Source organism: Perissodus microlepis, chromosome 14 (genome assembly GCF_051167445.1).
Source record: "Perissodus microlepis isolate ML-2025 ecotype Zambia chromosome 14, ASM5116744v1, whole genome shotgun sequence".
NCBI lineage: Eukaryota > Metazoa > Chordata > Actinopteri > Cichliformes > Cichlidae > Perissodus > Perissodus microlepis.
The window spans coordinates 34,407,804-34,421,330 of record NC_140474.1 but is presented as its reverse complement, the minus strand read 5'-3'; the positions used below and the strand labels follow the sequence as shown (position 1 = coordinate 34,421,330).

General features: G+C 38.1%; 2 protein-coding genes across 6 annotated transcripts in view; one reads left to right on the top strand and one right to left on the bottom strand.

Annotated features, from left to right (window-relative positions):
• nf1a (neurofibromin 1a) overlaps positions 1–13,527 on the bottom strand; it is a 125,693-nt gene that overhangs the window by 23,389 nt on the left and 88,777 nt on the right. For all 4 annotated transcript variants that reach the window (XM_084950361.1, XM_084950365.1, XM_084950362.1 and 1 more), the window contains 3 exons: positions 2,595–3,027; positions 2,123–2,463; positions 846–1,048 (listed from right to left, as the gene is read on the bottom strand). In XM_084950361.1, the coding sequence (XP_084806487.1) occupies positions 846–1,048; positions 2,123–2,463; positions 2,595–3,027 (977 nt within the window). The remainder of the gene's footprint in view (positions 1–845; positions 1,049–2,122; positions 2,464–2,594; positions 3,028–13,527) is intronic.
• On the top strand, positions 4,208–13,409 carry evi2b (ecotropic viral integration site 2B). 2 transcript variants are annotated; one of them, XM_084950367.1, is made up of 3 exons: positions 4,208–7,130; positions 7,432–7,642; positions 8,017–13,409. In XM_084950367.1, the coding sequence occupies exon 3, from the start codon at positions 8,051–8,053 to the stop codon at positions 9,269–9,271; it is 1,221 nt and encodes a 406-aa protein (XP_084806493.1). In that variant the 5' UTR covers positions 4,208–7,130; positions 7,432–7,642; positions 8,017–8,050; the 3' UTR covers positions 9,272–13,409. The 2 variants fall into 2 exon arrangements, with proteins under 2 accessions (XP_084806493.1, XP_084806492.1); XM_084950366.1 differs by having other exon boundaries at positions 4,208–7,642.

Sequence of the window (13,527 nt, the reverse complement as noted above, 5' to 3'; positions counted from 1 at the left end):
ATCAGGACCGTGTTCATGCCAGTCGAGTTCTTCCACACTAAACTCACTCACCCATGTCCTTATCGAGCTTGCTCTGTGCCCTGGTGCACAGTCATGTTAGAATAGGAAGGTCCATCCACAAACCAGACTGTTCCCACAAAGTTGTGAGCATGAAAATGCCCTAAATGTCTTCGTATTCAATGAAATGAAGCTCACAAATGAAGAGCTGCTTTTACTGGAACTAGGGGCCTGAGCGCAGCTCTTGAAAAACAACAACACCACAATCAACATCCACCAAACTTAATACTTGGCACAGTGCAGTCAGTATCTTTCTCCTGGGAGCTGCCAAACCGAGATTCGTCAATCGGATTGCCAAAACAAGTGTTTACTGCTCTAGAGTCCAGTGGCTGTGTGATTTACACCACTGCATCCAAAGCTTTGCCTTACACTTGGTGATGTAAGGCTTGGATGCAGCTGCTCTGCCATGAAAACCTATTCTATGAAGCTTTTTGTGCAATGTTCTTGAGCTAATTTGAAGGCCTCATGAAGTTTGGAGGTATGTAGCGATTGACTATACAGAAAGTTGGCGACCTTTGTGCACTGTGCACTTCAGCATCTACGTAAAATCATAAACCATATTGTCATTCCCAAACATTCCCTCCCCACCACAGTTATGTAAAAAAAAGAAACAAAAAACCTTAAAATTTTATGCATTTCAGTGAGGTGAGCTGGTGGCAGTATGAGTACAATGTATCTATTCCCATTTAGAGAGGTAACATCTTTGAATAATAAACTGACGCAGTTTCATGACTGAGTGTATGTGAGAGCTTATGTATGGTAACCAGTACGATGGTAAGCAGACTTACTAGACTTGCTGAAGCCTGAGATGCACTCCTCCAGAAACTCCAGAGTCAGATGAGGTTCGTTGGCTGCCAGAGTTTTGCTGATGGAAACTATAAAAAGCGTATTGTTGGCTGGGATGCAGAGACCTGATGTCTCCAGCAGCTGGCCCTCTATCTTCAGATTAAAGGTGCAGGTCAAAGCACACAATAGGTTGTAAGCTGCAGATCTGGATATGAAACAGATAAGTCAGTGTAAAAACAGTTTTAGTCTTTACTTTTACAGGTTTGAGTTGAAAAACATAGGTGTTGTAAATGAGTAGATCAAAAGTTTTATTTCAGGTCGGTGAAGCTCAACTGAAAATTGGAAAGACAATAAGATGTGCTAAAATGTTCTAGTTTTTCCTTTGAAACTGAACTACTTGCATTGGATCAAAAATATTTAGGCTCATGTTCAAAGTGTACAGTACTGCGCAAAAGTCTTGAGCCATCCCTCATTTCTTTATATTTTGCTAGGTAAATGGGAAATAGATGCAGTGAGCTAGTGAGTAAAATACAGGCAAAACAGTGTTTTGGTCCACCCATATTTTTTAACAAAACCACTTTTAGGGAAGCTTTCTTGTAATTTCTTCAAGTAGTCTTCAGGAATACTTTTCTGATGTACAAGGACTAGACTAAAAGTAAGTATTTAAGTAAAAAAGGTGCCATTAAGAAGACATTAAGAAAGCCCAGAAAACGATTGCTCATGTCTGGTTCTTTCAAGGAAAACAAAGAAATGAGGGGTGGTTGAACTAAACCTTTATACCTTAAACACAGTGTATATAAAAATGAATGTATTGCTAATCCAGTTAACTACTGGTTTCTGAAATTTGACTTTGAAGCATTGAGTTTTGACCACTGCTATAGTTTTTGCTTTGTATCAGTTTTATAATCTAATTTTCATCTACATGGGGCTATAATTTAGGAAGTAAATACAATGTATTCATACATTGTAGTACCTTAAATTTATGTTTTCATAGACATGTGAGCAATAGGGTTGTTTTATCAAACATTTATACAAGCAGGAGTCACTAAGTTTAAGGTGCTTCTGCATTAGGTTTACTTCCAGCAACCTTTATACAAAGTCTAAACTTTAAACCTAAAGTATGCTCAAATATTCATGTGTCATTGGTTCCGAAGCAAAAAATCTCAGTTATATTTTAAATTAAACACATTCTTTGTTATTTTTACAGACCTACTTTATTCCCCATAAAGCCAAAGAATTTGGCCTAGAATAACAAAAACAATGACCCTACAGGACAGACCTGAGGCTGGGGTCAGAACTGCCCAGGTTGAGAAGAGCAATGTTGAGGAGAGTGCCAGGCACATCTTTTGGTCGGATTTTAGTGTGCTGAGGGATGGAGTCAGGCTGCGACAACTCCCAGCGTGTCCGGATATGGATGATAGACTGAACTATGGCATCACACTCCTGGTGCATGAAAGTGAGGGGTGTGCCCTGGTTGGCCATGGTGAGGGTGAACTGACTCTCATCCACAAGGCAAATCTCCTCAATCTCGGAGGCATAATATACATCGTTGAGGAAGACAGGCTGGCCAAGGACGCGGGTGCGCTCAGCTGAGGTCACCTGAACGGCTGTTGAACCCACCTGGTCAAGAAGAAAATAAAGATGGTTAAAGATACACCTCTATTACGATTTTAGTGATTTAATATGTTTATTTAGTGGTAATATTTATATATTGCTCATTTTTAGTGCAAGTTCACTGGCTGAAACCTTACCTTAATTGAGACCTTGGTATCTTTGTGGGCCAGTTTGAGGGCATTGTGGAACACTTTAAGGTCTTCCTCCAGTATCAGTGTGGCTGCAGGCAGCTTCTGTTGGTCAGGTTCAATGTGCTCTGCCAGCTTAGCTGGAGAATCAATGAACTGGAGCCGCTTGCTCCCTTTTAGGCCTGTCAGCAGCCGCTCATGATACTTGGTGTACTCTCTTACCCAAGTGTTGCAGTTGTAGACATAAACAGCTGCCACATTCTCATATGCAAAGCCAGGAAAGACGACAAACCACTTAGAGAGGAAGTCAGTCTTGAAACGATTGCTGGGTCCAACATGTGTTAAGTCTACCACTATCTCATAGGGCTTAGCATAGTAGGGTTTGAGGGTAAGAAGGACATGGTAGATGAGCAGGTCACCATTGATCTGGCCCGTTTTGAACCTAAAGAAAAGGGGGAAAAAATCCATTATGGTTAAATACGAAATATTCTATAGTTTTATTTTTTGGATCAGTTGTATAAATGTGAGGCTTAAATTGTTCATTGCATTCTATGTGATTGAACTCTGAAAAGCTTCATTTCTGAAAAAGATTGCTTCTTTTTGTCTGTCCTTTTTTTGTAAGAGCCCTGCAAGCCTCTGTGGTATCAAACCCAAGGCTCTGAAATAATCACACCCTCTGCAAAAAAACAAACAAACCAAAAGACAAAAAAAAAAACCCAGCAGAAAGAGGGGTCAGGAAGTGACTTCAGACCATCTCAACAGTCAGTTTGCAGCAGGTGTCACGTGCCATTTCTTCCCCAAGACCTCCATAGGACTACTTCAGGTAAGAATTTGTCATGCAGCATCTTTGAATCATATTAAAAGTACAAAAGTCAAGCATTTCCTTTAAAAAAAAAAAAAAATTTAACTAGAACTGTTCAAACGACCTTCTGATTTTCAGCTTTACTTTTTCTAAAACAGTTTCTGAATTTCAGAGATGATGGAAGGTGCAAAAACTCTTTGGCTGTTTCTCCTGCTCAACCACCTGCCACTCTGCCCTGTCGGTGCTGACGCAGTCCTTTCAACAACTCAAATATATTCACAAGACTATTCACAAGACCAAAGAAGCAGCCCCACACTTGCTGTGAGTACTACCCTCAGAACAAGTGAAGACAAAAACTCCATCAATGGCACTCGTGGTGACTGCTTGGTTGACACTGAGATGGGTCTGATTGCTATAAGTTCAGCTGGAGGTCTCATTGTGTGCTTGCTGGCTGCTACTGTGGTACTGGCATGCCAGGTCTGCAGCCTTCAGCGCCAGGTTTATGGCCCTCGCACCTCACGGTCCAACATGGACTTAGTAAGCAGTACAGGCTACTGGGGCACAGACCAACCAGAGATTGCAGGCCTGGTTGGACCATATGATGCCAGTGTCATGCTTGAGGAGGTGAAAGAAGACAAGACTGAGGAAGAGAGGCAGGCTAAAACAAAAGGGACAATGGAGGACGATGGGGCAGGACTCAAGGAAGGGGCAATGGCAATAGCGTTTGATCCTGAGGACGATCAAAGTCATATGCACAGCTCCAACTTCAAGGACTCCTGTTTGGAGATTCCCAGGGATTTAGAAGACATGCCCCTTGTTGTGTAAGGAGGTAACCCTACTTCTGTAAATCCAGTCACATACACAACTAATCAGTTTAGCTGATTTAAAATATATTAACTTGGCTTGTTTCAATCATATCCTTTCCAACAGAGATGCACCAATTGTTAAATCATGGGCAAATATAAAATAAAATAAACTAATTATATTAATGGAGATTTTTTTAAATTTTTATTTTGCTCTTTTTTTGGACAGAAATAAATAACTTTGAAAGTCTTTCAAACGCATTCATGAAACGGACACAAGGAAAGAAAAAGTTATAATAGAGTGGTGACTGTTTTCTTATTTGCTGAAGGCAGTCAACAAAGTGAGAATGGAAATTTGGTTAATAGACTGATAATTTTGTTGTTGCATCACTATTCCTGTTTATTTTCATCTTGTTAAATGTAGGGCATCATACACAATTTACTACATTAGTGCTGACAGAATAAAGAGCTTTGGGTGCACACACCAAAAAGCATAGTTTTTGCTTAGATAAGGATATCTTTAACACGTTACATAGTTCTATATCTCGTAGTAAATCTTTAAAGCCTGGTCCTGAGTGTTCAATTAAAACAGAAAGAAAGAACGAAAGAAAGAAATCATAACTTTTAAACACATAACATAGCACGGTCCATATTTGTTGTGCGCATGATTTGCATCAGTAACATAACATAGCATAATAACTTACATAATGAACAAAAAGCAGATTAACAAAAAGAAGGTCAACATACATTCACAGTTTTGAAGAGATAATGGGCTAAATTGATAATAGAAATGCTGGAAACTTAACTCTGAATCTGTTTCAGCTATGTCTAATCTTTTAAATGAATTTTCAACAATTTAATTATTGGTTATAACTTAAATACTTGTAATATTTGCCAGTTTTTAAATAAATTGACCTTTGTATTGTGTCAGTGTTTCATGAGTCAAATCAATATTTGTCAATTATGAGCCCTATACACACAGAGAGAAAGTTGTGGTCAAAAGTTTCCATACACTCGTCATGGTAATTTTGAGCTTTAAATGATTTCTTTCCATTGTTGTTTTTCCCTGGTCGACTGAGTGTCATCAATATACCTTCAAGGAATAAAAGAAAAACACACACAAAAAAAAACAACCAAGACTTGGATGTACTGTAGAATTTATTTTGGATTTCATAATCATACATGACCAAAAATGTGCACACAAGTTCAAATATATATATACACCCCCCACTAATATTTGGCTACATGTTCCTTAGTTGCACCTAGACCAGATGCTTTTGGTAGCCATTAACAAGTGACAATTTGGGTGTTTTTCAAGAGCTTGGCAAAGTGGTGACACATCCAAATAACTTTTGTAAAACAGTTTCAACAGATTTCAACTTCTTGAAATCTGCACATCTGTACAAAGGCTCCAAGAGATCTTACCAGCTTTGGAAAATCAATAGTTTCTTGGACTCATAGAGTATTGGTCAATGAAATAAGTACTATCAAGCTATTTCTTCTATGCTGACAAATACAAACTATGTCTTGTTAAAAGACACCACTTTGAGCTTGAATATATACTTTTGACCCTGTGTGGATTAGAGAAAATCCAAAATGTATTTGTGCAATGGCAATTATTATTCTTAAAATTTTTAAAGATCTATACTATATAATCATTCGACAACAGAACAGGCCACAACAGTGACTACTTATAGAACTGTTATTCTGCTTGATTAAATAACATGTACAAGCCACACACCTGTCAGTAACCCAGAAAAAAAACCCCACACATTCCTGTTATAATACAGTTCTGATTAAAAGTTGTTCTAAACTTCTAAACTGTATTGAACTGTATTGTACTTGAAAAATGGCAAAAAAGAAAAAAAAGAAAAGAAAAAAAAAGTCATATTTTGCATGGTTGGATCTTAACAAGGATCCAAATAGAGCTTCAACATAAAACAAGAAGAAATGGGAGTGAGGCATTTTCTTGGAGCACGCAATTTATTGAAAACAATGCTTAAATTGAAACAGGCTGTTTTACAGCTGATCAAAAGTTTAGGGCCACATGCCTTAAAAAAGCCAAATCTGTGCAAAAATGTGGATTCATTGTCATCTTCTGTCAGGTAGTCAGACTGTTATGACGTCCTGATGGCAAAGGCAAAAAAACTTTACCTTTTTGAACGTGGTCGGGTTGTTGAACTGCATAAGCAGGGTCTCTCTCAGAGCAACATCACTGCCGAGGTGGGACCCAGTAAGACGGTCATTTGGAATTTCTTAAATGATCCTTAGGGTTATGGAACCAAAACGTCAAGTGGAAGACCCCCCAAAAATTTCACGAGCACTGAGCTGGAGGATCCAATTGGCTGTCCATCAATACACTGGACTATCCTCGACCCAAATTAAGGCCGTTACTGGTGCAGACTGCAGCCTCATAACCATCAGACAGCATCTGAGGCTGAAGGGCTTCAAAAACGTTACTGGCATGACAAGCAGATCCCACCTGAGATGTTTTCTATGCACCACAGTGGAGGGGGTGCCATAATGGTCTGGGGTGCTTTTTCCTTCAGTGGAACAATGGAGCTTCGGGAAGTGCAGGGGCGTCAAACGGCTGCTGGCTATGTCCTATGTGCATGTGCGTCCTAAAACAGCCTGTTTCAGTTTAAGTGTTGTTTTCAATAAATTGCATGCTCAAAAAAATGTTTTGTCTCAGTCCCATTTCTTGCACGTTACATGCTCTACTTGGAATCGTGTTAAGATCCAGCCATGCAAAAATATGATTTTTTTGCCATTCTTCAAGTGAAGTGGTCTTAAACTTTTGATCAGGACTGTATATGCCCTCCTTATGCAGTCAAAATATCTCTGACCTGTCAGGGCATGGGAAAGTGATCTCTGTTTGTATGTTTTTGTGTATCGCAGATCCTGTAGATTTTGTGGTTGAGAATGCAGTATGATAACAAGGTGAGTTTACCTTTCACAGGCATCAATGGTGTAGCTTATAAATGTTCTCAACTATGTCCTAAAAAACAGACATGAGCTGCTACCATGCTGCTATTTCAGTTATGATATGTTACTGTTCTAGACATTTAAACTTAAAGAATGCCTTTTCCTTCTTAAAACCAAAGAGCACTCATGAAAATTTAAAATTCACACTTTTTAAAAGTCAATCTTTAGAATTTTACAGATTAATTCAGCATTGTTTCAGCAAACATTTTTAACGCAAGACTTGGTTGTAAAACATGAACTACTATATTTAACATAGGACACTGAGAATGATTTCACGTGTCACGCTTCCTGTAAGTGGTGCAAGAATCAGTCTCGAAATTTCAGCAGCGACAAACTGTCCAACCCCCAAGATCTTACTTCCTTAGAGACAGCAACTCTGCCAGAGAGCAACAGCAATATTCAGCTTTTAATACACCCTGGAAGGACACAACCAACAGCTTGGAGTGTTCACCTGTGTACAGACACTGGTATGTAAATCTAAATTACTAGATTACTGATACAGTTTTGGGTCCAACTCACAGCTTGACAACTTTAAATTGATGATTATGTGAAATTGAGACATATCTATATCTATACACACACACACACCTAAAAACTAAATGTTATGTGTAAAATGTTATTAAACAACAGAGGATACATAAATGTAAATTAGATGAAAATGGTAAAAGCAGTGTTTGAAACTGGTAAATTGTGTACCCTTCAAACCTATGGTGGATTACGAGCATTTTGAGGAACTTACCATTTCCTAAAGCATATTATATTGCATAACACTAAACGTTCTTTGTTCAAATGATACTGCTTCAGACTACGTGCTCTGACAAAATAATTTCCTCTGTTCTAGCTTCAGAGACACAGTAGCCATTCTGAGGACAGCAATGACCACAGATTTTACAAGCCTCACGTTCATATGGCTGCTGCCACTGGCAGCAAGCAATGCAGTGACATCTAATCAAACTGAAGTCTTCAGCTCTGTGGTAACTGTAGAATCATTCTCTCACAATGAGCTGACAACACATACTCAGGCATACTCAGAGAAAATACCTGCCACGAAAGACGCACAACGAAGTAGTCAAACAATGCCCTCGAATACGATCCTACCTAATACTAAGACAGCACCAGCTCCTACCAGTTCTGCATCGCCTCACTTAAACAGTACTTCCATGGAATCCTTAACAGAAATACAATCTACAGTCATCAAATCTTCAATGACAGATCTAACTGGCACCCCAGCAACACCTACAAGTGTAACTCCAGTGATAATCAACTCAACCCAAAGCCAGAAGGCATTAAGCACACACGTTAGGAGGCACACAAACCCCTATCCACCTACATTTTCACCGAAGTCTACAAAACTCATCTCTACTACTAACACATTTACCACACCTGAAGAAGACAAGTCTGAAAGCATGAGTCCAGCTACAGGTGATGATGTGAAACATTCCACAGGCTTATACAAAACTTCAACATCCATCCACAATACCAGAAAAAGGAAAATACAAGAACCTTCAGAAACAAAGAAAACTAACCATGGTAAAGTAGTGGCCGGACTAATCGGTGGATCCCTGTTAGTGATGATGGTAGGATTCCTGATCATCTTTATTAAGAAACGGAAGCTTCAGAAGCAGCAGGTATCAACTACAGACTGGGCGGGTCCTTCGCCATTTCTAGAGGGTGGAGCTAACAATGGCCAGGTAACAATGAGGCCACCTAACCGAATTTCTGTAGCCAGCTTTCTACCTGCAAGACTGTCCAAAAGATTGTCCTTGCTTCCGGAAACAGATGAGGAGTTAGAAGACATGACTCAAGTTACTACATTTGGAGGTAAAAACCAGGGGACCACATTTGGCCAAACAGTCGATGGAAATAATGGACCAGAAAGCAATGGGACTAATGCAGTTTTTCCTGAAATGAAAACCACAGTAGACATCGCAGAGACCGCTGAAAACTGTGTTTCGGCTGTCTCTTTGCAAACTAACAACCCTGTGTCCACAAATAATTCAATCCTCCGTCAAGACATTTCTGCAAATCAGTCAAATCAATCTGAAGTCATGGAAAATATGTCTGAACAAATGAACAATGCCCTTATGGAACCTTAAGCGAACTTGATCTCTAAACAAATCCAGCAGATGTAGGGTACCAGTTATAACACCCTTCATTGGTTTCCTGATAGCAGCAAAGGTAACTACAAAAACAGGAAACCATGTTGTTAGTGCATTCGGAAATAATTGAGATTGTGTGATGTTAACCATGATTTCTACAGCAAAACCTGAAGAACAACATAGTAAGGTTGAATAATTGTAGTTTTCTGTGTTAGTAAGAGTAGGAATATGCAAAATAATAATCATACGCTACATGTAGGAGCATTTTAATAATCTTGCTGCTAACAGATAATAACATTGCACAGCAAGCAGTTTTATTTACACTGTGTCATGTAACAGTGTGAATAAATACCATACCATGATGTGAACAGGAAGCTTCCTTTTTAACATTCATGTGAATAAGATCTGTCTCATTTCAAATATCATTCAGTTCGCTTGGCCACATCAAAAGCAAGCTCTGGTACATACATGCCTATCTTAATAATATCCGTTTTGCACAATATGGCATATGCAATAGAAAAGAAAGAAAACTAAATATCCCCCAATAAAATTTCCTGTACTTACAATTGTAGGTAAGATTCTGGAGGTGCGCTATGGCTTTAGTTTTGTTTAAATGACATTCAGAACCTTTCTGCAAATGTTACTTTTTATCTTTAATTCCAAAAACAATTAAGCTTATGTAAACCTCAGAAGCATGTTTCTCAGGCAGTCTTTTATAATTTAGTTCAACATTAGTAACAGTGGAGCTTGTACAACTAATATAATGCAAATAAATTGTTTTAGCTCTCTGCTCAATTTGCAGAGAATTAAATTATTTCAAAAGAAATAATTTAAAAAATTTTCAATAACCTTTTTAAATTTCTTAAATAATTAAAATAATCGTTCCATTGTTCACAATTGGGTTGTTTCTTTACAATCACATTTGTGAAAAACAAACAAAAACCCCCTCATTACTCTAATTTTCCATTTCTGTTTCTCACTTACATAGCGTGGCGTTTTTAGTCAGCAATGGACCTAGTTGTGCAACCGCATTTAGTTTAATATGGCAAACTCAAACTCATTTAAGTTCTTGATTAGAATGCTAGGTATTAAAAAATATTAAGAGAAAACAATTTTATGTTTAACAATTATCCATTTGATAATGATCCAATACTTTTTGAGTTAATGAATTAAATTGCATAAAACCACAAAGCTTTCAAAGACTAATCATTGATCGTTGTCTTTACAAGCTTTACTTCTCTGGCGTGGTAGTATAAGTATAGGTGCCACCATCATAAAACAGAAACTCAGACGTGACCTGAAGTATCTGTGTGATGGCCATAATAAGAGCTGTACCAATTCTCCAAATAATAAGGGAAGGAGGGTAAATTCTTCCTTTATTGGTTCCTTTAGCATGTACACTGGACCATCCTTTAAGAAAAGGGAGGAGAAAACACCACTCCATAATTCACTGAGATGGCCCATCTGACCATTCATGACAAAACACAATATAATTAAAAAAAAAGTTGCTCAGCTCTGGTAAATGTTATCTGTGAGTGCCTTTCCCCATTTTCATTGAATATCCTCCTGATATAGTTTTTAACAACAGTTCATTAAATTCACAGCTGAAATAAGAACCTCACACTGCTGCAATAAAAACTACTTCTGATTGAACTGTAGCCTTGCACGAAGAACACAGAATGCTATATAAGCTCAAGATCTATATTAATTAATAATAGTACTTAAGGTTCTGTGCAACTGGTGCTAATTAGTAAAGTCCTTTGTTATATTGCAGTCTTTAGTATAATTTCACTCCAGAATAGTCTGCTGGGATAAGTGATAGATAGCACTCATATAAATCCTTAACAGGCAGGATAAAATTAGTTACCTAGTATCACAACAGTAAAATATAACAAATAAGATGAATTTAATTTTAGATGCTATGGGACAGATTTACTAAGTGAGACAAATTACTGTGATGTCGCAATTGCTGGGGGATCTATTAAGAATGTGCTTTATTTTTATAAAAAGATGCAGTTAACTGCAGTAAAAACCAGCCTTGTGCCAAGAGCAGCGCAAATTAGTGGCTCAAAATTCCAGTTTAAGCTCAGGTTTCACACAAGTGTTTCTCTCTGAAAACAGCGTGGCAATTCGGATAAATGTGAGGAAGCTGAAAGAGAATCAATATCCTTTTGATATAAGAAAATAAGTCTTTCTATGCAAGTGCTTTCTATCTAACATTCACACGCAATCATACTCCAACTGATGCATCGGAGAGCAACGGGGGTGTTAGTGTCTTGCGAAAGGATATTTGGCATGCAAACTGTAGGGATGGAACCCCTAACCTTCAGATTAGCAGATGACCTGCCCTATTACCTGAGCTAAGATGTACAGAGAACACAAAACATTATTTACCATCAGATTATGAGTCATCTTGTGTTACTGTGTCATGTGCATGAATGCATGCATTGCGGTTTTAATAGCACATTGCAACATTCAGGCATAAATCTAACACACTAACACTATTTCCTACACATTCAGCAGAGAAAAGTTGCTTGGTGTGTGCGCAAAGTTCATTTCTGCTTTGTTTCATGAAAACAGTGTAACCGAGGAGCAATAGGTGGGGCTCACAGTCTGATGGACGGACCAGTGGAAACTCTGCATGCAGATTATCTTGCCATACTTAATCTGCATGTTTAGTAGCCTTGGAATTTGAAAACTGATGATAATTCTAGTCATGATGCTTTTACTAGCCTGTAAATGTATAGTGGCTTAATTTTAATCAGCAAAGTCCACAGGTCTATACAATTTTTAAAAACAGGGATTTGCTTTGCTTTTGCTTTGAAAAGAAAATGCAAACCATGATGCAAAGTGGTTTATGTATACTCATCATAGATATGAATGTAAAGGTAATTTGGGGCTTTTAATGTTTCCTTTGAACTGTTCTTTCTAGTGTGATATGATTGTACAGAACACAGCTTTAAGAACTTTATAAAACAAACATTATGTGTGCAGGGTTTGATTTATTTAGAATTTTCTAAAACACAGGATCATAAAGCAAACACTTTTGTTTGCTAGTTGTGGTATTTCATGTGTTGTATACTAAATCTAGTGTGCTGAGTCCAAATCTGTAGTCGGATTTTGTCTAGGATGTCAGGTTCTGAAGTTATACACAGTATCATTGGCTATTCATACAGACGGAAAAGGAAACTGATTTTATAGTCGTTATATGGGCACTGTACATAACTAAATTTTGATTTAAAACTGTGAGAGATTACAAAAACTTGTACACTTTAACAAACGTGTAAATAGATAGTTCACTTGAGTCTTTATGGAATGTACATACACTGTTAAAAAGTGCTATAGGCACTTGCTTTTGCGCTTGTGAGTCTCTGCTGTTGACCGCTGCAGAAGCCAGCAGTAATTGCCCATCATTATGGGGTTGAAGTGGCCTTGATATCTTTTCTCGAAACTGGCAATATCCTGGTGGAATTGTTCTCCATGTTCATCACTCACACCACCCAAATTTGGAGTGAAAATCCCCCGCTATAAATGCATTTTGAGTCACATTCAGCAGCAGAGTTGCTGATATGCTGCTAACATGTTGCTTACAAGTTCAACGTAGTTTTCAGCCCGATGGTTGCCAAGAAAGTTTTGCACAACTAGCACAGATGCATCCCAAGCGGCGAATTCAAGCATGTTCAGTTTGGATCTGAATGTGTCATCACACATCATTTAGCGGATTTCAGGACCAACAAAAATTTCTACTTTTAGCTTGGCATCGGTTTTGGTTTTTCCAAACCTGTCCTTCAGATACTGGAAGCCATTTCCATTACGATCCATTGCCAAGACAAAGTTTTTCATTAGGCCTAGTTTAATGTGAAGTGGCGGAAAGTACACTTTTAGTGGATCAACTAGTGATGCATGTAGCACATTGTATCGGCCAACAGTTTTTTTTTTTCTTTCCGACAACGTAGTATTTTTTTCTATTGCATAAAATATTTTATTCTATTGTATATAGCATCTTATTCTTAATATCTTATCCTATTCTATTGTTATTCTTAATTTTTGCTACTGTAACTTTGCACTGTCCACTTTCTGCTGTGACACAACAGATTTTCCACATGTGGAACTAATAAAGGTTTATCTCATCTAACTCTGGATGGCTACTGCTTCACTTTGTAATGATTGCTATCATCACGAATGTTCCATAGGCACAGAAAGCACATGTGTTCTGTGTACCCCAACTGTAGACCCAACAGCAGTGCCACAAC

Bases quoted from the DNA above. Each gene is read 5' to 3' on its own strand.
- evi2b (XM_084950367.1), top strand. From the start codon at position 8,051: ATGACCACAGATTTTACAAGCCTCACGTTCATATGGCTGCTGCCACTG.